A 21728-nucleotide genomic window follows, 5' to 3' on the forward strand; every position below is an offset into this window, starting at 1 on the left:
ACATGTCAAATTATTTTCAATGAGAAATGCAAATACCAAATTTCAAGTCTCTAACCTTAAAAGATTGAGCATATTAATACAATAATTGTAATCCCCACTTAACTTTCTACCTACCCTTTTTCTTCCCTTCTGGGCCACATATCAAAAAAACGTTGAAATACGTAGGTTTATCTAATTATTTTAAGTGAGGAGTCCAAATATCAAATTCCATGTTTCTAACCCTTTAAGTTTCCGAGATATAGGCATCCTCTACTAATTGCAATAATTACAATTTCCACCCCCTTTTTTTACTTTCTACATCTTTCCTGCCCCTTCTAATGTAAATATCAAAAAACACTTAAACAAGTATTAAATTATTTTCAATGAGAAACCCAAATGCCAAATTTGAAGTATCTAACGTCAAGAATCTCGGAGAAATGGCCATTTTATTGAAATATTTTCCACCCCATTTCCCCCTTCCTCGTCGAATTTCCCAAAGTCCTTCCTTAGTGGTATCTTACGTCACAAATCCTATATACTGGCCAAATTTCAAGTTTCTAGCTTAAGCGATTTGGCCTGTGCGGTGATTTGTCACTCACTCACTCATCACTCAGGACTTTGCTCTTTTTATATAGAGAGATTTAAGATTTTATGGGAAAGCCATGGATTTTGTTCTAAGACCGCCAGTGTCTTAGAGATGTAATAGCTTTGCTATAAACTTTAAGGAATCAACTGACTGATCTGCGTCTATATGTATTATGTAAAATACTGCTTATGATATTTATTTTGCTCGTAATAAAAAAATAGAAATGATGATGAAAATTCAAAGACATCCATGATTTTAGCATAATGCTGCAGGAGTTCAGATCATTGGATTAATCATAAGAGCCGACTGTATAAGATAGACTACATTAATTTCCAATGTGGGACAAAGAAAATATGCAGCATTACTATGCAGTTTTTCAACTTTATAATTCAATCTGAAAATATTATCATAGGTCTCACAAACAATCGAATTTTAATCCTAACTAGATTAATATATATAAAAAGGCAGATCTATACAACTGCTGACTTGAGATGAAAGTGACATACTTGTAGTACGTTTAAAGATATACTAAAGACTAAATGATAGGGGGTGTGCGCAACAGTGGTCTAACCCCGCAAAATGTGAAAACGAGATTTTGATGAAATCTCTTTGTCATTTAAATTGAATTGTCTTCCCACTGAGTTAGGTAAAATTCACCTAGTAAATTTTATATATATATTATTATGGATATTTTAGTTCTGGGTCTGAATCTAAGGCCTAAAATATTCAAAACAGGAGTCCGAACTGAACTTCGAAATTTCGGATATGAATCCAGGAACCGGATATCCGGATCCAATATCCGAAATTTCGGCTGCAACAGAGTTTTCTCCTCATCTGAACCGAGACTTAACCCTAGTAATCCGCCAACTAGGGAAAATTTTATAAGAAAAGGGAAACTTATGTGCCAGTCAAGGGAAATTTTCTTAAGAAAACCTACGAACACTGTCGTGTAATTGGAGGTCGTTAGAGACTGGTAAATACAAGAATTACTTTTGCTGGTTTTGGTTTAAATTAGTGGATTAGCATTTGTATGTGAGCTGGCCAAAATGTGGTCAGTAAAGGTCGATTATCGGTAGTTTTCGTTTGACTATTTCCACTCTATAATGGTCTTTAAAAAGTGTTATCAGAATTATTTAGTCGAAATTAGTATAAATTTTTGAATTAGTATATGTATGAGGGTTGGTCAAATATTAGGCAGTAAAGGTAGGTTGAATATAGCGATAGTCTGTGTTTGATCACTCCTGCTTTTTTAAAGTTTGGTTGGTTTTGGTTACGAAAATGTCGCGTAGAGAGTTTTGTTTAAATGTACCAACTAGCCTTTGTATGAGGAATGGTCAAAATGTTAGTAAGTGAGCGTTGTAGGTAATGTAACCTTACTTTTATTCGATCACTTGCTGTCTTGGTGATCGTTAGAGACTGTTATCAAAATTACTTGTGTCAAATTTGGTTTGAATTGGTCTGTTAATGTTCGTGTGAAGGCTGGTCAAACTCTGTCGGTAAATGGGGGTTGTAGTAATGCTCTAGCGTTTCTTCGTTCTGTTATATTTTAGATTATGTTACAGAAATAGTTACTTGATAACTTTTATTAATTTTAGAACATTAGTTTCTAAATAATTACTGCTCAATATCTGGTCAGCATTTTAGACAACACCGATAATTACTTCATTTTGTGATGTAAGTCTAAGTTATTATTCCAATGTGTAGGTGAATGTGTGTGTGTGTGTGTGTGTTTGTGTTTGTATACTTACTTGTTTTCTCTGTACTCAAGGTGACCAGACGTCCCGTTTTAGCCGGGACAGTCCCTTTTTCTCAACCCTTGTCCCGTTTTTATCCGATTCTCAAACGGGACGCCTAAATGTCCCGTTTTTAAGCAAAATGACCCAGGTGTCCCGTAATTATTATTCAAAATATAAATGGTCAATGCAAATTCTACACTCTTCCGTACCAACACTCATTGGGAAGGTTGAGCCATGTCTGGTACTTCTGAATGTTCAAATGAGAATTGAATATTCTGTGGTTCAAGTGGGAATTGAGTTCGATTTCTGAGTGTTCAAGTACTTAAAAGTATTGTTGGGTAGTACTTACGTAAGTTAGAGACGCTGTGTTATCATTCTTACTTGTGTATTTTGTAAATTGAAAACACTGTTGAGTCCCAAAATACAATCTGGAAGTCACATATTTATCCCCCTCCCCCCGCGTCGCCGATTCGTATGTGTCCCGTTTTTGCAAGTAAAAGTTCTGGTCACCTTGTCTGTACTGTACAGCGGGGGACACTTCTAAATGGTACACCTTAGCCGTAAATCTCCATATGGCTGTACCATTTAGAAGTGTCCCCCGCTGTACAAGTCAATCCGAATCAGCAGCTCCAGCGAAGTCCTTCCAGACAGCTTCTAATGTAGGCGAATTCGTTTTCGTTTTCTTCTCAGAGAGTCAGAATCGACATGCTGCATGGTGCATTCTTTTCTAATCCAAGATTGGACAAATTCCTGAGGTTTGAGATTTTCCAGTGGTAATCCCTTTGTTCTCGAAAACACTAGATGTGACACTATCATTCAAATGAGTAAATTTCTTGTAGATGTCAGAATATTGTTGATACAACACAAAATTCTTTGTGGTGGTTGTAAATCGTGATTTTTCTTCAACTCTTTATCAGCACTTCTCTAAATCCATGAATGCACTGTTAGTTCTTTGTGATAGTTTAGAAAACGTACTTAATTATCTAATTGAATGATCACGGGACACACGTCTGAATAATGAGGGCACTCAAATAATTATCCAGTTCCATGATCTTACTTTAGTTCTTTCAATTGTAGAATCTGGCAACGGTGAAAAGAGTTCGCTGATCTGATCATTTACTTCGCTTGAAACCTATCTGTAGTGTGTTGGGTCCACATTGGTCGGAGGGTGTGGGCAGATGTTGCTATGTGTGTGTATTTTCACAATATTTTTTATCCATGTGTAGAACTTTTGTGTCCTGAAGACATATAGAATCGTAACATAACGTTGCGAACCGTGGTAATATCACGGTTTGTCGCTGCGTGGCAAAATGACGGAATACAAATTAGTTGTAGTGGGAGGTAAGTACAAATTGCAGCGTTTTGGACATACACCAATTTAATTTATTACGTAAGTGAGGGTTGTTCGTGTATAAATGGTCTTATTAACTGAATGCATAACATTAAGCTACGTATGTGTAACCCCCTGTGATTAAACAACACGAAAGTAAAAGGCATGGGAAAATCCATGTCCTACATTAATCCTCTCTCTCTGTTGGATTGATATGATATTTCTATTGAGGAAAGTTGTTAGGAAATCATAATAACACTACATGTTATGGATATTACAGAAATGAACTCATTTTTCCTGTTATGAGAAGTAGCAGTTTGAGTGTAGAATCTTTCCGGTCAGTGTGAAGTGGGTAATCGCAGTAAAATTATCGAATCAAACACTTGTTGCCGTTGAAGATATTTAATCGATTTCGAAATTTGCCGAACGCTATCTATATAAGAGTTTTACTACTAATTCCGGTGCAATTTTACCATACGGATCCATAGATTGTAACATGTACGGAAAAATTTGGGCAAGTCTTTAATTCGCCCATTTTATGTTGAGAACGGAACCCAACGAACCCCTGCGGGGCTTCTAATCCGTTTCTACTCCTACTTCTACCCCTACCCCTACTGCTATTAGTAATTATACTATGGATCCATATAATAAAACTGCACGCTAATTCCGATGGTTCTACCATGTTTCGCACATAAAAAAGGCAGTTGCCACTTCTTTCAATTTAAATTGCAATAGTTGAGTATTCATGTGCGTACTGAAGTCCGTGCAGGTCAACTTTTGGCCTATCATGACATAATTGTTGGAAAGTTATAATTCTTTGACTAATTTCCTTCTTTTTGTTCTCCAGAAGATGTGCACTGGACGACTTGAAGTTACCCCATGTAGTATAGATAAAATTCAAGGGGGCCACCAGAAGTAATTGGTGGAAAAATTACAATTCTAGGATTTGCGTATAACTATGGCGTCCGGATGCATGGCATAAAAATTACATCGCAAAACAGAACCCAACCTGTGCTAGCTAACCACTAAAACGCACGAATGCTACCTAACCGAGTCATAACGGGGCAAAGCTGGTGGGACCGCGCGGGGGTCCTCCGAAGGGAACCGGCGCGTCAGCGACGATGCATATACGCGTAGCGAGGGAAGTCAAATGTGTTTTTGCAGTGGTGCGAATTTTAATAGCTTGGTATGGTTTCAGGGTAGTATGGCTGCACTTGTGAACAAAAAATAAAACTTCTGTACACTGTAGAAATACACCACCGGTGGTTAAAAAAAGAAAAAAAAACACGTAATACTTTTTCCGTCGTAAAGCACTTGCAGTGACTTTTGTACTAGTAACTCGGAGTTACTTTTAATTATGGGGGACCAATAGAAACCATGAAGGTAACTACAACCTAATGTAACCTCACCTAACGAGAAGGCATTTGTGCCGTATCGCCGGACCACTTTGAAAACTAAAAAATATCACCAAAGTGTATTGGATTCGGTTATATTTTGTTGAATTACATTAAGTTACGTTACATTAGGCGTGCAATATTATTTAATACGGATCCATAGTATAAGTATCAGTAGTAGTAGAAGCAGGAGTAAGGGTAGTAGCAGTAGGAACGGGTTAGAAGCCCGGCAGGAGTTGGTTCGGTTCTGTTCTAGACATGAAATGGGCAAATTAAAGACTTGCAAATTTTTTTCTGTACATTTTACAATTTCTGGATCCGTATAGTAAAACAAGTGTACCTCTCCGCGAAATAGTCCATCAGCCTCCAAATACAGTGCCGCTAACAACATAAAAAAATCAACAAATACAACCACTTTCTTAACTTTTACTATTCCCCTTACCTCCCTTGTACTCATTCTTTCTCACAAACTTAAATGAATTCTCCAATTGAGCCGGTAAATTTCCTAAAATTGGTCCGGCGATACGTCACTTAACGAAAATTAGGCTATAGTTATCAAAAGATTCTGAATTCTTATTTAGCCCCCCGTAATTAGAATTTATCTGTAACCCTACACTTGTAAGTCTAAAGTAGCCTTTGTATTTAATTCTATCGTCTGCAGAAATATGTTCCTCACAAATGTCTTTTCATACAAAATATTAAATTTTATTTGTAAATTTTCCAAAATGTGGTGTGCCAAAACTTGACCAGCACCCTGAAATCTGAAATTGGATAACATTTTATGTGAAAGACTACAAATTTTTTCGTACGGTACATAAATGTTCAATAAAAGCTGTAATTAGAAGAAAATTATATGGGTTAACTTTACAACGCCCGCTCCACCAGGTATACTTACTCAGAAACGAGAAATTACACACTAATAATTTATGAAAATGGATCAAAAATTACTTAACTTTAAGCTAACCCGTTCCTAACCGCTACCCTACTTATTTATATCTTACTCTACTCTACCCTACCTTACTCTACTATACTTTTTCAAAGGGCTCTACTCCTCGATGCGCAGCTGGAGCGTGTCTTGTAAAGTTTACGCAATTAAAATTTAAAAATGTGCGTCGAAATACAGACCAGTTTAAGAACCGATTTGTTCATTATTTATTCGTTCTTTCGCCTGTCGATGCGAACACAAACCTCATATAGCCTACCTCTATTTGCCACACTACTCTTCAACACACACACACACACACACATATATATATATATAATGTATATTTTGACAGTCTACCTTTCCTTTGCTATCAATGTAAATAGAATTGACATCCAGTTTAACACATTCCGTTGAGCCCTGCCAACTTTTCAGCATAACAATATTTATCTTATTAACAGATTGTTAGGTTACATTAGGTTCCAACTTCTATATGCGAATACTAGCCAGCAAATTAACTAGTTTAGGCATCAGTTAGTAATGCATTGTTCACTTTTATATACGTGAGAAATTTCAACTTTCTATATACTTTCGTACGTAGTCATAATTATGAATAATCGCCATTGTTCTATTTGAGAAGTTACGTTTACTTTATCTAACGTAACTATTAAATGTCTATTTATGTTAAATTTACGGAGTTTCCTACACAAAATCTTACTCAACTTCATAGTGACTACACAGATGCACTGATATTGCAGTTAAATTGAAATATTCGGTACTGGTACAGGGAGTCTGTCGTAAAAGTAGTAATTTTATGTTAGGTTAGGTTTAAAATGAGTGACTACATATGAAAGGGGATTGTCTAGGATATTAATTTCCACTGTCGGAGCATTACACAAAGTAGGAACCATTGTTTTATGTTTATAAGTGTAATGTTACTAACTAGTGTCAAACCTTTACAAAGGCCTATGCTAGGGTTAAAATGAGTGAGTGCATATCAGACTACCAGAATCGTGTAACACTAATTTACAGCGGTGGAGTGTTTATGTACGATGTAGGAAATCTGTATTTTATGTTTGCAAATAGTTCCTAGTGTGAAACTTGTTTGATTTTATGCGTTTTATTTATTTTTATTTTTTTTATTTTTCAACATCCTCGTTTATGCGCATACTCTCCGTCGCTAACACTGCCGCATCTCCCGTGCGGCTCCCCTGCTGTGCTCCCGCCCTGAATCGGTTGGATAACATTCTCACACTCTCAGTGGTCACCTGGTACAAGTTGACTTGTATTTTTTGTACAGCCAAAAGCAATATTATGTATAGGTTGGAGCTATCATTTCGTATACCTCCAACCTATACGTATTGTTTCTGACTGTACATATGTTTTTATTGTAGCGTACGTCGGAGCGCGTATTTATAACCGTAAAGCTAAGTACACATATTACCAATCTGTTCGCAGTTATTTGGGCATGGGCCAAGGAATAACAGTACGTTTTAGGTAATCTTTGAGGCAAAAAAGAATATTCTTTAATTTGACGGAATATTCTGAATCTGCTTTTTTTTAATTCCACTGTCTATTTTAGAGGATGGGAGAGTGTGTAGTTCAATATTACGTGAAATTATATTGTAGGGATTTTGTCAGATCATACAAACTCTAAATTATTGGACGTGAAAACTTTAAAAGTAACAGTGAATCATGAGTTATTGTATTATGTAAGGAATTCGCTTAATTGTTTGTCAATGTTGTGCTCTTATACTTACGAGGCTGTGGGATGTGTTTATGATCAGGGATTTCGAAATAAATGGTGACAGCATCATCATTGGGTGAAATAATGTATAAGCACCTGCGCGTGCGTTTATTTACATGTTTTAGAGCGTACAAAGCTATTCTAAAGGGCCACTACATTTATGCAAGAGAAGATACGCATGTTTTGGTATGGATTTCCAACAATACAAACTATATTTCGATTGTGTTTGGTCCAGGTGGTAAGACAGTAAACCACCTAATCCAGGGACCAATCTGGTAAATTGGAGATATCAGATAAGGTATAGGTTATCAGTGTAATGTGTTTCTATTGTAAACTTTCTCAGGTCAATTATGGATTTCCTGAGAGAGAGAGATTTGGTCTAGTATTAACGTGTCACAGAGCCAATTTGCCATTTTTCAACCAATGTAATTTTACTTGATGTTGATGGGAAAGTACCTGGAGCCTTTATAGGTTGTTTTCATAGACAGTTAGGTTTTTATACCTAAAATGTTACTCAAGGGATGATTTATGAGGAAACTTACGTAACGTTCGTTTTGTCCAGTTTCACGTACTGAATAGCGAATTATTTTTAAAAGTAAGTACTTGTTGTGTTCACTGAAACAAATGTATTCATTAGTATAAGAGTAGCTTCTGTTATCCTGCACCTGTCACAAAAAGGAAACAATGAAACAGAGAGAGAACGAATTACATGCCCTTCCTCGTGCTTACGACACATTTTAGTATGAAAATTGTGTGAAGAGTTCATATATGATTTTTCACTATTTATGTAATTAGTCAAATACTCTGTGGCTCTTCGCACTGAAATATACTATTCGTACAGTATTATCAGTGGTAGAATTCGTTTTTCTACGAATAACTTATAATAAGTTTGAACTTCTCACTAAGATTAAGACATTTTTATTTATTAATCCTACAGAGAAATGTTAGTTTCGTAAAGTTTGTTTTATATGGAATTAGCTCCGAAGTTTTCACTATAGTTTGCGAATATAGATTTATAGTTTTTTCTTTAACAATCGAATTGAATCAGTGGTACGGAAGTCTGGCTTCAGTTCAGTAATAGAGCGTCTGCTGAGCAAGCGGAAGATTAACGTTTAAGACGTCTACAGTCTGTTGTGAGTAAACAAATGCAAATTGAAGATAATAGTGGCGTGTTTCATTTCTCACACTAATTTAGTGTCTTTCGTTCTTTTCTAGCTGGAGGTGTTGGAAAAAGTGCCTTGACAATTCAGCTCATACAGAACCAGTGAGTATTTTCTTTATTTAGAACTGCGTTTAAAGTAAAAAAGTAAAATTAATATCGTATTTAAAATGCGTTATTCCTTTCATGATTTTTTTTTTCATATTTCTAATGATGTAAACGTAACGTGTAAATCCATATTATTATAAAATTTGTTAGTATAACTATGTTGTAATTAAACTGCTGAGAATTTTCCGGATTGCAAAATTGAGAATTTCGTTACTAAACCTTTAGTTAGAAATAATAGAGATTGTTCCGCCAAATGAATCAAAAGTGATTCTCAGTATTATAACGCTTTTCAAATAAGTTACATAGGCTTGAGCCAGCTGTCTGCTTTCTTTAATCGCAGTTACGCGGTGTTGTCAATTTGTGGCAAGCGATGGTATATACTGACCCCTTGCACCGCTGTAAAAGCTATCAATAACAGATGCGCTACCTAGATATATTATATGTACCTAATTCAGCAGCAAATACAATTTTGTTTTAACTTCATTCTTAGGTGTCCATTTAATAATTTCCATAATTAAGTTGTGTTACTTATCAAGTAGAAAAATGAATTATAAGCACATACGTGCAAACTGCAATTTTCTATGTCATCTGGTGGTCATGATACCGACTTTTAAATGTTTCCATATAAGACAATCGTGAAAATCTTTAGAATACGTTGTCATATAAGAGCTAGTAGATTTTGATTCAAGCTTTTGTTTAAAATTTCCCTCTTATGTGAAATGGAACCTGTAACCTATCACAGGATAGGAAACAAACATTACTTGGGGTGTTATTAGTGCACTACTTGGGGTCTCTGGAGATGCATATGTTACTGCGTACATTTAAATAATCATTTTCATATGTATGATACAAATGGTATCAATAAAGTAGAAGATTCAATTTCTGTCGAAAAATAATTTTAAAACAAACATTTCATCCAATATACCCACTGTGATTTGTTTTTTCGCGTTTTTCTCCTCTTTTTCTCTTCTATACTTAACATATGAACTCATGGTTGCTGAAGAAACGCGTAGGCATCCAAATGATACTTTGTAAATTATTGCGCCCAAAACAAACTTTCTGCTTCAAGACGCGGAGAGCCGATACAATTTGACAGGAAAAAAGCTTCTTACCTTAACTCGTATAACTGTTCCTCGAATTCTTAGTAACTAAAATTCCCATTGTGTTTTCATGAGCTATAGAAAAGATTTAAAAATGATGTCCGTTTTTTAAGTGGTTCCAGGAATTACTTTTAGAGTTTATAATAAATATATACTGTGTATATAAAGCTAAAAAGGAAATTCGTATCAGAGGAAAGTAAGCAAAGACTGATTTTCCAAACTATAAAAAACAATTTCGTTTGTTTAATTCATCTTTGAAGCAAGGAAGGCCTCTCTAAACAATGAAGGAACTTACCATGTAACAGAAAGAATGAGAATGGTCCGTTATTTAACATATACAAAAATTACAACAGAAGATTTCATGAAATAATGATTAATTAAAATTCGAAACTTGTAATAATAATGTTAAGACAGACTAACACAGGAACAAAATACGAACTATCATCACGATAGTAGCATCAAGATAAAATAGATGACGAGATTTTAGCAGCTCTAATGGAATAAATTGAAAGATTTATTTAATATTTCTCATATTTATTTAATATTTAATATTTCGTAATATAATTTACTTAATATTTTTACATGTTTTCAGCATGGACAAGGAATATTCTAAATTGTATTGGAATAACATTTTTGACATTATGAATAATGTTGTCAATTCATTTATTATAACGTTAGTTTGAGAAAGAGCTTGGAGCCCGCAGTCCGGCAAGTCGGCGGTAACAGGGCACAGCGAGCCACTTTTTTTCAAATTTGTCACTAAAAGTTACTTTTTTGGAAGATAAAGTGACTTGTTCGTGTGATTTATGTTTTGCATTGGCAATTTTCTAAGAAAAATATTAAAATAAATTAAAAACGGCAGAAACTTGTTATTCATTACTCTTCCGAAAGCTTCAGTACTGGCTCCCACGTGTGAAACAGTTAGCTTTATTCTAACTTCAGCTTTTATTCTTTCTAAAGCACAGTGGATGGTTGGTGGATGCTTAAGCCCTTAAGGTGGGATTGAGAACCCTTCTGTGTCTATTCTTTATTTTATCATAATAGTCTTTTAGTTTTCTCTCGTAATAGTTAACGCTTCGCTCAACGTTGTGTTTGTGTGGTTCGTCTTGTGTTAGGCTTTTTGTATGTTCTTAAGATTAGGTGATGAATTTGAATATTTCATGGCTTTGAGAACTCTCAATGCTAAGTAAAATATGTCTGGGATGAAGGAATTCGGAAATAGGCCAGAACTAGTTCTACTTACTCAGAAGCTTTTTACATCTGCTAAGTCTGCTTACCGTAACTGCAAAACATACTTAGAAAACCTAAGAAAGGAGGAGGCTCAAAAAGAAGTAAAGAAGAAATGACGAAACAAAACAACAAAGAGATAGGTGATGGAGAAATTGAAAAAGGAAAAAAGGGGTATGATGAGATTTTGGTCATTTTTTCGTGTGCTTTTGGTCACTTTTTCGTGTGCTTTTGGTCACTTTTCAACTATTTACAAGAGACCAGATCACTATGAGCCCTGCGCTAAATATCGCATACAATTGGATACTGCTCATGTTGCTTCTCATCTGAAAAGAGCTGTTAATCAGCAGGTGGAGTCTCTGTTTTTTTTTTTTTTTTTTTTTTTTTTTTTTTTTTTTTTTTTTTTTTTTTATCATCCTATCCTCTCAACGAAAATTTTAAATAATAAGTGGCTCGAGATAACTGTTGGTAAAATTTAAACCAAATCTCTGGTACTACAAGTTACGTAGTGTTTAGTACGAACTTACAAAGTTTACTTTTGTACCTGCAGCCAGAATTCAAGGACAAGTTACTGAAACAGTTCTCAACTTCGCAACAAATTTGTGGAAAATGTAATATCACGAACTGGTCTATTCTTGATTTACGTAGAACTTCATAAGAAGCTTATGGATGAAGATTAAGAAAAAAAATTAGTTACGTGTTAAGGCAAATTATGGAAGTTATTAAATGGACACAACTAAGAATGAAGTTAAAACTTAAAATTGTATTCGCTGCTGAATTAGGTACATATAATATTTTATTTATCCTCTCTAGACTTTCTAATTACCAGCAAAACTATTGAAAGTAGTGTAATATGGAAAGGCTAACGCAGCTACGCGTAACAAACTTCATATTTCTAATTAAACAGTTACTAGCCACAAATATTTCTCTCTACCTACTTTACCCACTTCCGTTTCTAGCCAAAATGTAGGTGGGGGGCACAATGGTTCAGTGATAGTGCTTACTCTGGTGCCTGGGGTCCCTGGTTCCATCCTCGGCCTAGTAAATTTTTGATGGACAGCGTCATGTTCGTGGGTTTTCTCGGGGTACTCCCATTTCTTTCCACTTTTTTTTATTTCACCAGTTCTTCCATCATCATTCACTTGATTTAATCATCGTCTTCCTTAGTGTAAGGGCATAATCGTGGGAGATTAAATTGAAGTATTTCATTTCATTTTCAAAATGTAGCTGAAATGTCGCACCGATTGTTGAAAGAGTTGTGCTTAGGGAAGGGTGTAGTCTAAAATTGATAAAAATTTTCATTTTTTTTAAGACTTCATTAATATTGTGATAGTGTGCTCATGGAAAAGTTGGGTGAGGGCAGAGTGTTTCCATTGTTTCAATCACGTAAGTGATCTTTATTTTACTTTGTTACTTTTAGTCATGTCAGTGTAGTTTTCACATCCCTGAAATCCGGGAAATTTGAATCGAACAAGGCATTTATTATGAGACTAGTTCACTCGAATACTACTAAGTTTCAGCTATTGGTGTATGAGAGTGCTAGAAAAATAAGGCCAAAAATTAATACCATACCTGGTTTGTCGAAATAATCGTCGTCCGCAATCTTTTCATCGCTTAGCCAATGATTGGTTTCCACAAGAAATCTAGTCATGTTGCATCGCTCAATCATCAGGAAAGGTCTTTCCTTTCAGGAAGCTATCGGGATGCCGGAAGAGGTGGTGATCAGTGGGAGAGAGAAATTGGGGAATACGTTAGGTGAGGAATGGTTTCATACTGCAACACATGGAGGGTCTATACCGTTCTTTGTACCGCATAACATAAGAGAGGGTAACATAAGGACGACCCTCCTTCATGCTTGCGGACAAGTTTGCGGTGTATTTCATGGAGTTCAGCACTAACCATCTGCATTGGTTCTTTCACTTCGCCTAAGAAAAACAGTAGTTCACTCCCTACCATACCAGCAACAACACTTTCTGTGGGTGGAGAAGTGGTGTAGGGAATCATTCTGGACGTTAATCACGTCCAATTATTCTACTAAAGTTGACAGAAGATCCATTTTTCATCTGAAATTACAGTCCGTAGCAGAAAACTTCCCCGGTTAGTTTTTACACTCAGAGAACTGCACACCTCCGTACAGCGATTTTTATTGGTCGGTGTCAGCTCAAGTCCAACCTTTTCATCTTATCGTTTGCACGGAGTTGTCGTCCGACAGTGGTATGGTGTATGTGTAAGTCGTCTGCAACGATACGAATACTTCTTCGAGAGTCTGATGAGCTACCTCGTAGCTATATGGTTAGCGTACGCCTCTTCGGCGCGAAGGGCCCGTGCTCGATTCCCGGTAGGAGCTTAGGTTAGGATACCACATCAGGCTGGTAGGTTTGTGTCTCACAGGCTTACTGCTGAACGGGACGCTATACCATAAATTAACCAGCCGAGGTTTTTCTTTCGATGGTGTACCTGAGATCATCCGAACATGTTCGGGGCTCGTTTTGGTTATACTCGGTCACTGGAACATTTTACAAACCAACGGCGAACAGTGTATTCATTCACCATTCCACACTCGAATGCACTGTTATTATTATTCTTTTTTTCAATGCAAAATTTCCCGGTTTGAATTCGTAAAGAAAAAATCACTCGCAATCGGTTTCCATGGCATTTTTATACGCCATGCTCAATATTGCACTACCTCCTGACTGTGTATCCGAACGTCTCCATAACATGTAAAGTGTTTGTGACATTAGACACGAGACCTTAATCCATTTCTGTGTTGTGTTACTGAGGTAAGTTTCCCAACCACCAGCAACGGACATTAGCTTTGCAGCAACCTAGTGTTCCTACTTTTCACCTACCAGTAGTTCGGACTTTTATGTACTTGGATGCATTAAAACAAATTACAATAAATTCGATATAAAGTTTCCAATTTACCTTGAAGCTTATATATATTAATTACGGGGTATCTCTGGTGCATGGGGTCCTTGGTTCGATCCCAGCTCACGCCAGGTGAGCTTTGTGGTGGACAAACACCGTGTACGTGGGTTTTCTTGGGGTTCTACCATTTTCATTCATTTCTCATCACAGTCTTCTTTAGCCTAACCAACATGACCGTGGGATTTCATAAATCTTAAAGATTTCATTTTACCATTGAATTAGGTGTTGCCTCTGGATAAACCATGAGAAACATGCCGCATCAAACATTTTTTAGGATTTGAAGCAGTCTTGACTCATGAATTATTTTGGTATGCCAATGGAAAAGAAAGACTCGTGTTCAAAGTATTGAGCCGGAACCATGTAAAACGAGGGGTGAATTTTCTGAATCGGACCTTACTGATCTAATTACATTTGTTGTACCATAACGATAATTTAAGGCCAAGAAATACAGGCCTATGTATCAGGTTAGATTTGATTATTTGAGCGCCGGGTGTTTTGTACTGGTGCGTAAGTCAAAAAAAGATTATTTGTCGAGCTCTTTATATGGCAGGCCGATACTGACAATTCGTGTCTCACTGGAATCAAGCTCAGGACATGGATATTATGTATTGTTCCTTTCAGCATTCATTTCTTAGTCTCCTTTAGTCTAAAGGGCACAACCGTAGGATGTAAAACTCAAAAATAAATAAAATATAATAAAAACATCTACAGGGAATAGACGAAAAATTAGTATTTGTAAGACTAATCCGTAGAGAATACAGGAATTAGTTACTTTTTGAATTCTACGTAACATCCAGAACACGCTGTCAGATTGGAATAATAAAAGCTTTGTGCTCATTTGTCATGTAGGTACTGTAAATATTGTTGACTATTACAAGTACCGAAGCAACAGGAGAACTATCAAAGTCTATGACCGAATAATGGATTTAATGGAATAATATGTTCCCGTCACCTTCCAGTACTTTCTCAGTAATTAAGATTATAATTATTTATATCATGGGATGTGAAATTCGAAATAGTCAAACTTGAAGTGTATTTTGATTTTTAAATGCGTATTTTGCCTTGCTAAATTTGTTGGGAAGATGATGGAAGCAACATAATCAAAATTTTAAAAGTTTAGTTAGATGTTGACATTGTCTAAAATATTAATGCATTTCGCTTAGTATATTTTCAGTACATAAAAGCTTGTATTAATGGGGAAATAAAACATTTCCTTTGATATTGCAGCTATTTTTGTTTCAAAGTCGTCGTTCCCTTCCCACTATTGTTCTTAGTGTAGAATATCTCCAGTATAAATCAGTTACTTTGTTTGCTTGTAATAATCTTACACAAAATTCTTACATGAAGAGGCAAAGCTTACCTTGTATATTGTGAGCATCTTTAGTCGTTGTCTTGTTAGTGTAATCTGCAGAGGCTAATATTTCATGAAGCGATGGTACTTCCCTTGTGATAATTCAAAACAAGAAATGAATATAAATAAAAAATAAAAATAAAACGATATTACGTAGTAACTGCGATGTATTGTTGATATCAGAATGTATTGTTGATAAATAATATAGAAAGATTAATAATGTTTAAGTTTCGAACTTATTTATATTTATAAGCAATAACAAAACAAATTCATTTTCAGTAAATAAAAGATTTACAAGAATTTGTTGTTTAGACCCATGTAATTATTGTTCATCAGTTCTTGAATTTAGCCATTTAAGTGTAGATGGCGTAGATATGTCGTCTGCAGTGTTGGACTGTAATATGCTATAAATAATACCCCCAGATATTTTTTTCTTCACGATTTTGCTACAGAACTTAGTAGTAGTGTTTCTGTAATGAATCAAAAACATTTATTTTATTTATTTTTTTTTTTTTATATATTTCCATTTTGAAAAAGAAAAATTCAGGAGTATTTTACGAAGAGAAATTCACTTTTCATTGACATTGTAGTGCACTAGTTAAGTGTTTGTGTGAACAACAATGGGGAAGTCCTATTACAGTAAGGACCATATTAAATGTGTTGATTATGCTAAAACCCGAAAGATGATTGTGCACAGAAAGAATTCTAGACAAAAAAATAAATAAATAAATAAATAAATAAAATAAATAAATCTTGTGGTAAGATATATGGATTGCGTACAGCGTGTCAGCCCAAACGTACTATTAGGGGAGGAGGATTATTTGTGTACACAAGGCGAAAGGCAGTATGAAAAATTTTGAGATGTGAATCCTTTACTGTAATCTCGGTAATACAATGAGAAAAAAATTGTAGGTGGCGCACTTAAAAAGATAGGTTACATGCGTAATTCCTGTAATTTTTGGACAACGTACAACTGAAAATACATGTTTTATGATACTTTCTGTATAAGTGTTCCATCTGTACGTTCTTTCTGTATGAAACAATGTAGGCGGTCAGGATCTCACATACAAATGGATGTATTTAACATATAGCTGACTAAGGTAACATAAGTATATGCATGTGATATACGGAAAACTGTTAGATGTCAGACATCCTGCAACGGCACTGCCTATGTAGCATACGGATAGCGTATGCTCCGTACTGATTTCTATAGTAAGCAAGAGGATACCGTATATTTGTACAATATACCGCTGTACGGAGAACGGATTTTTCTCTGTGTAGGACTTCCCCATTGTTACTCACACAAACACTGTAACTAATGCATTACAATGTCATGTTACCAGTGAAAACAATTTTCGTAGTTCCAGAGAACACTAGGACGATGGTCACGACACCGAATCTCGTAATAAACTGTTTTGTGGTTGCAGCAGAACTTCTTGATTAAGTTTAAACTTGATGCGTGGAGTTACGAGAGCTTTTGCAATAATACGTATTTTCTTCTTCTTTTTATTATTATTATTATTATTATTATTATTATTATTATTATTATTATTATTATTATTATTAGTATTAGTATTATTATTAGTATTACAACTTACACAGACGTAGTTTTTATTCGACATTGTGCTTCATGAGAAAATTATGCTTCATGTGATGTTTGCAGTCATTAATGAATATCAAATATCAAATAAAATCCACGTAGTGTCATTTGGAAACAAATAAAAGTTCTAGCAAGTTGGCAACACTGACAACCTAATTGCAACGCACGTAAAAATTATCATATTGATACAAATCAACTTTCTGAACTTCATCATAACTTTAGCACATAGTTTCTGATTTAACACGAAATTTATATTTTATTTTCCATTGTCGCGAGCCGATTTTGTTCCCGAGTTGGAAACCCTGTAACTCGAAAACGATGCTGAATTCGACTCATGTTTATAGGAACTTTTCTGCTGGATTTGATGTCAGAATTCATCTCTCAAAATTTTCATACTCCCTTTCAAATCGCCTTGTGTATAGAACCTAAGTGCCCATAGGAAATATTTACATTGCAAGTACAAATATCGAAATTTCAATAATTATTTGCGAATGTTAGGGGCTGAAGCCGCATGAACGGTTAACGGATATTAAATACTTAGGTACTTCTCCAATACATGTAAAAAATTCAGATGGAATTTCATTCCATAAACAAAGAAGGTATCTAGACAGTTGAACTTTCAATGAATCCATAAACTCACAGAATGCTTCACAAATCATACCGTAACTTGAACAGTATGTGCAATGAAGGAAGACCACTTTCTTCAGCAGAAAGTAGCTACTGCAGTGAGTTTTCCGTATGGGGTTGTGCCAATTACAGTAGTTCTTGCAAGTTCTAGAACTGTATCTTGCTTCGCTGATGCACTTCATTCGTATAGTTCACCCACCTATTTTATCAACACAAGTCATTAAAATATCTTGGTTACTGTTTGGTAACGCTGAAAGTGCTCCATCTGATAAAACACATGTTTGTAGTAAGTGGTATTCCCAAAGAGAGTAACAATATTATTTGCTGATGAAAATCAGTAATCACTGTTTCAGAGGAGGGATAGTGGACCGGTGTAAACGGGGATCTAATACTATATTACTCGTGTAGTATTATCATTTGATCGGCTAGAATGAAGATTGATTGGCTTAAAGACGTGGACGTACCGATGTTACACTTTTTTGATCTTCCTTCCCCAAATAATAGAAAAGCAGATTTTTTATTATTATTGTTGTTCTGCTGTTATATATATAATATATAAAAGGATGCAGTGTGTGTCTTGATATGGTTACCATTTACTTTGCGTAGATTAACATGTTTAGTAGATAACTTTTGGAACCATATGAAAGTTTACTTTGCCACTTTAGACATTTTTCAGATGGTTTCCGTAGTACGTCCACAGTGAAGATAATGAACAACCTCTATTACGTGAAGCAGTATTGTAAATTTGGAGGGTGTATAATCTGACACTGAATATAATATCAAGCAATAAAAACCAAAGATATACGTGCATCAGGAGATAAGAAACTCTATCAAATCGATTACATTCATGCCAAGCAACGTTTCAGCAATAGTGTACGAGACCTGAAGATATTGATTCGAATCACAATAGCTTAGCGGCAGAAGTGTAAACCTAGTTAAAATTTTAAAAAAATAAAAATAAAAATAAAAGAAAAAAATAAATGGGAGGAGAGATCGAAAATGGAACAGAGCGAGTAGGAAGTATGGACAGTGATGTGAAAGAGATTGAAGAAAAATTCTGTGCAGTAGACAATATGGTAGAGAATGTGGAAAATAGTTTGGGAAAAGCTATTGATTCTGCTAAACACACTCCACAATAATATTGACAAGATGGAAAGAGTACCGAGAAAACCTTGGATAACTAAAGTGATACTTAAGAAGATGGAGGAACGCAGAAGGGTAAGAACAACAGATATCAAAGAATACAGAAGGTTGAATAATCAGTTGAGAAGAGAGACGGACAAAGCCAAAGAAAAATACATGGAACAGATAGGTGAAGAAATAATGAAACTTCAGCAGGGCGGCAGATATGATCTGATATATCAGAAAGCACAAGAACTAGGAAGAAAAGCTAAAAGCACGTTTGGAATCAAAGATGAACAAAATCATATAGACACTAACCATATCAGAATCGGAGAGGATTACATAAAGGAGCTGTATGATCAAAGTACCGCCTTAGGCGATCGAAGCAAAGGAAGAGGTGGATGATGAAGAAAAAGGACCCAGTATATTGGAAAGTGAAGCAGTACAAGCCATCAAAGACATGCGAAGAAGACCACTGGAGACTACGACATTCCAGCAAATTTGCTCATGGGATTAGGAGACAATGCAGTGAAAGTACTGACTTCCTTATTAACAAAATCTACCTGAGTGGAAAATGGCCAGCGGATTTTCTTGATGTTACAATGGTTGCATTACCTAGGGAAAAGCAAATAAAAAATTGTGGTGATCACAGAACCATTAGCCTTACTTCCCACACTGGAAAGATTATTGCGCAATACTGAACAGGCGGCTGGAAAGTAAGGTAGAAGAGATGTGGACAGAGATCAATTTTAATTCCGGAAAAGAAAAGACACCGTACTGGGATATGCTATTGGATTGATGAGAGTTACGTCAGAACGAGTTCTTGACGTAAAGGAAGAGTTGTGTTTGACGTCATCAACTGGCAAAAAGCTTTCGACCAGATTAATTGGACTAAACTTCTGAAAATACTTAAAGAAATCGGAGTCAGTTTGAGAGACCGACGACTCAATACCAAGACATAAGTGTGACATCATCTTCATTGCTATTACGACGATATCGACTACTGACCAGTTAGAGTTATTATTACCGGTCTCCGATACATAGCCAAATGATCTCTACAATCAACTGCATAAGTTTTACGTTTTCTTGTAGTTTGCATCGCAGAATCTCAGAACACTGTGTCATTCAAACAGTTCAAAGGAATAAAACCGATGTGATTGTATGTTTATACGTTTAACATAGTGGTACGTTTTATGTATATAGATAGTATTAATTAAAATACCCGTTTTCGTACGATGAGGGTAGGTTTATGGAAGGCAATGTAATCCTTTTCCCCGGTAGAATACGCATTTCAATATAAGTGTAGTGATAAACATCCGTGACATACTTTACTTTTGGCATAAACTTTGTAACACCCTACTTCCCTGGAGTTGTGGTGGTTCAGTGGTAGAGCGCTTACTCTAGCACTTGGGGTCCATGATGCGATTCCAGTCTCTGCCAAGTGAGCTTTTGGCGGACAAATACCATGTTCGTTTTCTTGGGAGTATCACGTTTTCTCCTGCTCTTGTTATTCCACCATTATCATCCGTTTCATCATCACCGTCTCCCTTAGGTTCGGTGCATAATCATGGGACGTTAAACTAAGAACTTACTTTCTCTAGACTAAACTCTTTAATCAAAATGCCATGATAAAAACTCAGCTTCAAGTGAATACTAACTGCTCCAAGTCATTTCAAATGGATCAGCCGTTTGCCCATGAACCTGAAGAGTGGATTCAACACCAGTCTCGGTTCTTTTGGACATTTTTTTTCATCCTTCTAATTACCTATGCTGATAGGGCTGAACTTAGACGGCATCGGGGGTGTCATTATTCATCATGGTGACCCTAAAAATTATGAATGCGACACTAATAGTGATAATTTTCGATTATTTCTACACGTCACCCCCTAAGGGTGCTACGGGAGATTACCCCATGGCAGGCCCGTATTCATATATTGTGCACCCCCGGTGCTCTAAATAATTTGCCGCCCCTCCCCGCACAATCTTATGTTTCAAAAAGGAAACAAACCATGATTTTGCAAACATACCAGCTCTTGTTAAGTAGCAGGATAGGTATGACAAGTTTCAAAATTTACTACGTAATTTTAAATGACCTAGTTCTCTCAATGATTATTATAATCTGTTCTGCCTGAAGGTATGTGTTTGACCCGTAGGTCCCTGGGCAAGGTGAATCCATGGTAGTTTGCCATTGCCTTCCATGGGATGATGATGTACTAAGGACGGGATCTACAGCTTAACTTGGGATCCGAATCACTTGTGTCCCCGCCGGTAATCGAACTCGGAACCTCTTGATTACAAGGCAACGAGCTTAGCCACTCATCTATTGGGGACACATTCCCTCAATACTGGCATGTAATTTATTAAGGTATGTTTTAATTTACTGTCCGGAGAAAATGCATTCTGTTAATTCTTAAGCTGTCTGTCTGTAGCGCTTTTCAACCCGAGAACCATAATAGAAACATGAAATTTTATATGTTTTAAAGCTCGCAGACAAATGATCAAAACCTGATCCAGGTTCCTAGGTCACATCTGAGCTGAGATATGGGGGGGGGGGGAAGGGTTCAAAGTTCCCAAAAGAATAACATAGGGGCATTTTAAAATTCGAAAACGAGCAATATTAGAGTTGAATTCATAGTTTTGGGCATTCTTGAGATGAATAGTGACAGTTTTAATCCAATTCACCTTCAAGGTCATACCTTCACTCCCTAGGAAGGGGGCGAGATTTTGAAAGTGTGTGTTGACTTCATAGTTTTCGAGGTCGCTGAGTTTAACGGTATCAGTTTTCATGATGTTCAAGTTCATCCTCACCCCT

At 35.9% G+C, this 21728-nt stretch overlaps 1 protein-coding gene across 1 annotated transcript in view; it reads left to right on the forward strand.

Annotated features, from left to right (window-relative positions):
* The first annotated feature begins 3412 nt into the window (after window positions 1–3412).
* The window catches only part of Ras85D (GTPase ras-like protein 1), a 56817-nt gene continuing 38501 nt past the window's right edge, over window positions 3413–21728 (forward strand). Inside the window, exons 1-2 of the mRNA XM_081742637.1 lie at window positions 3413–3642; window positions 8910–8958. Of these exons, the coding sequence (XP_081598763.1) occupies window positions 3612–3642; window positions 8910–8958 (80 nt within the window). The 5' untranslated portion in view covers window positions 3413–3611. The remainder of the gene's footprint in view (window positions 3643–8909; window positions 8959–21728) is intronic.

The sequence above is a fragment of the Thermobia domestica genome, chromosome 16 (assembly GCF_964235325.1).
Source record: "Thermobia domestica chromosome 16, izTheDome1.hap1.1, whole genome shotgun sequence".
Taxonomy (NCBI): Eukaryota; Metazoa; Arthropoda; class Insecta; order Zygentoma; family Lepismatidae; genus Thermobia; species Thermobia domestica.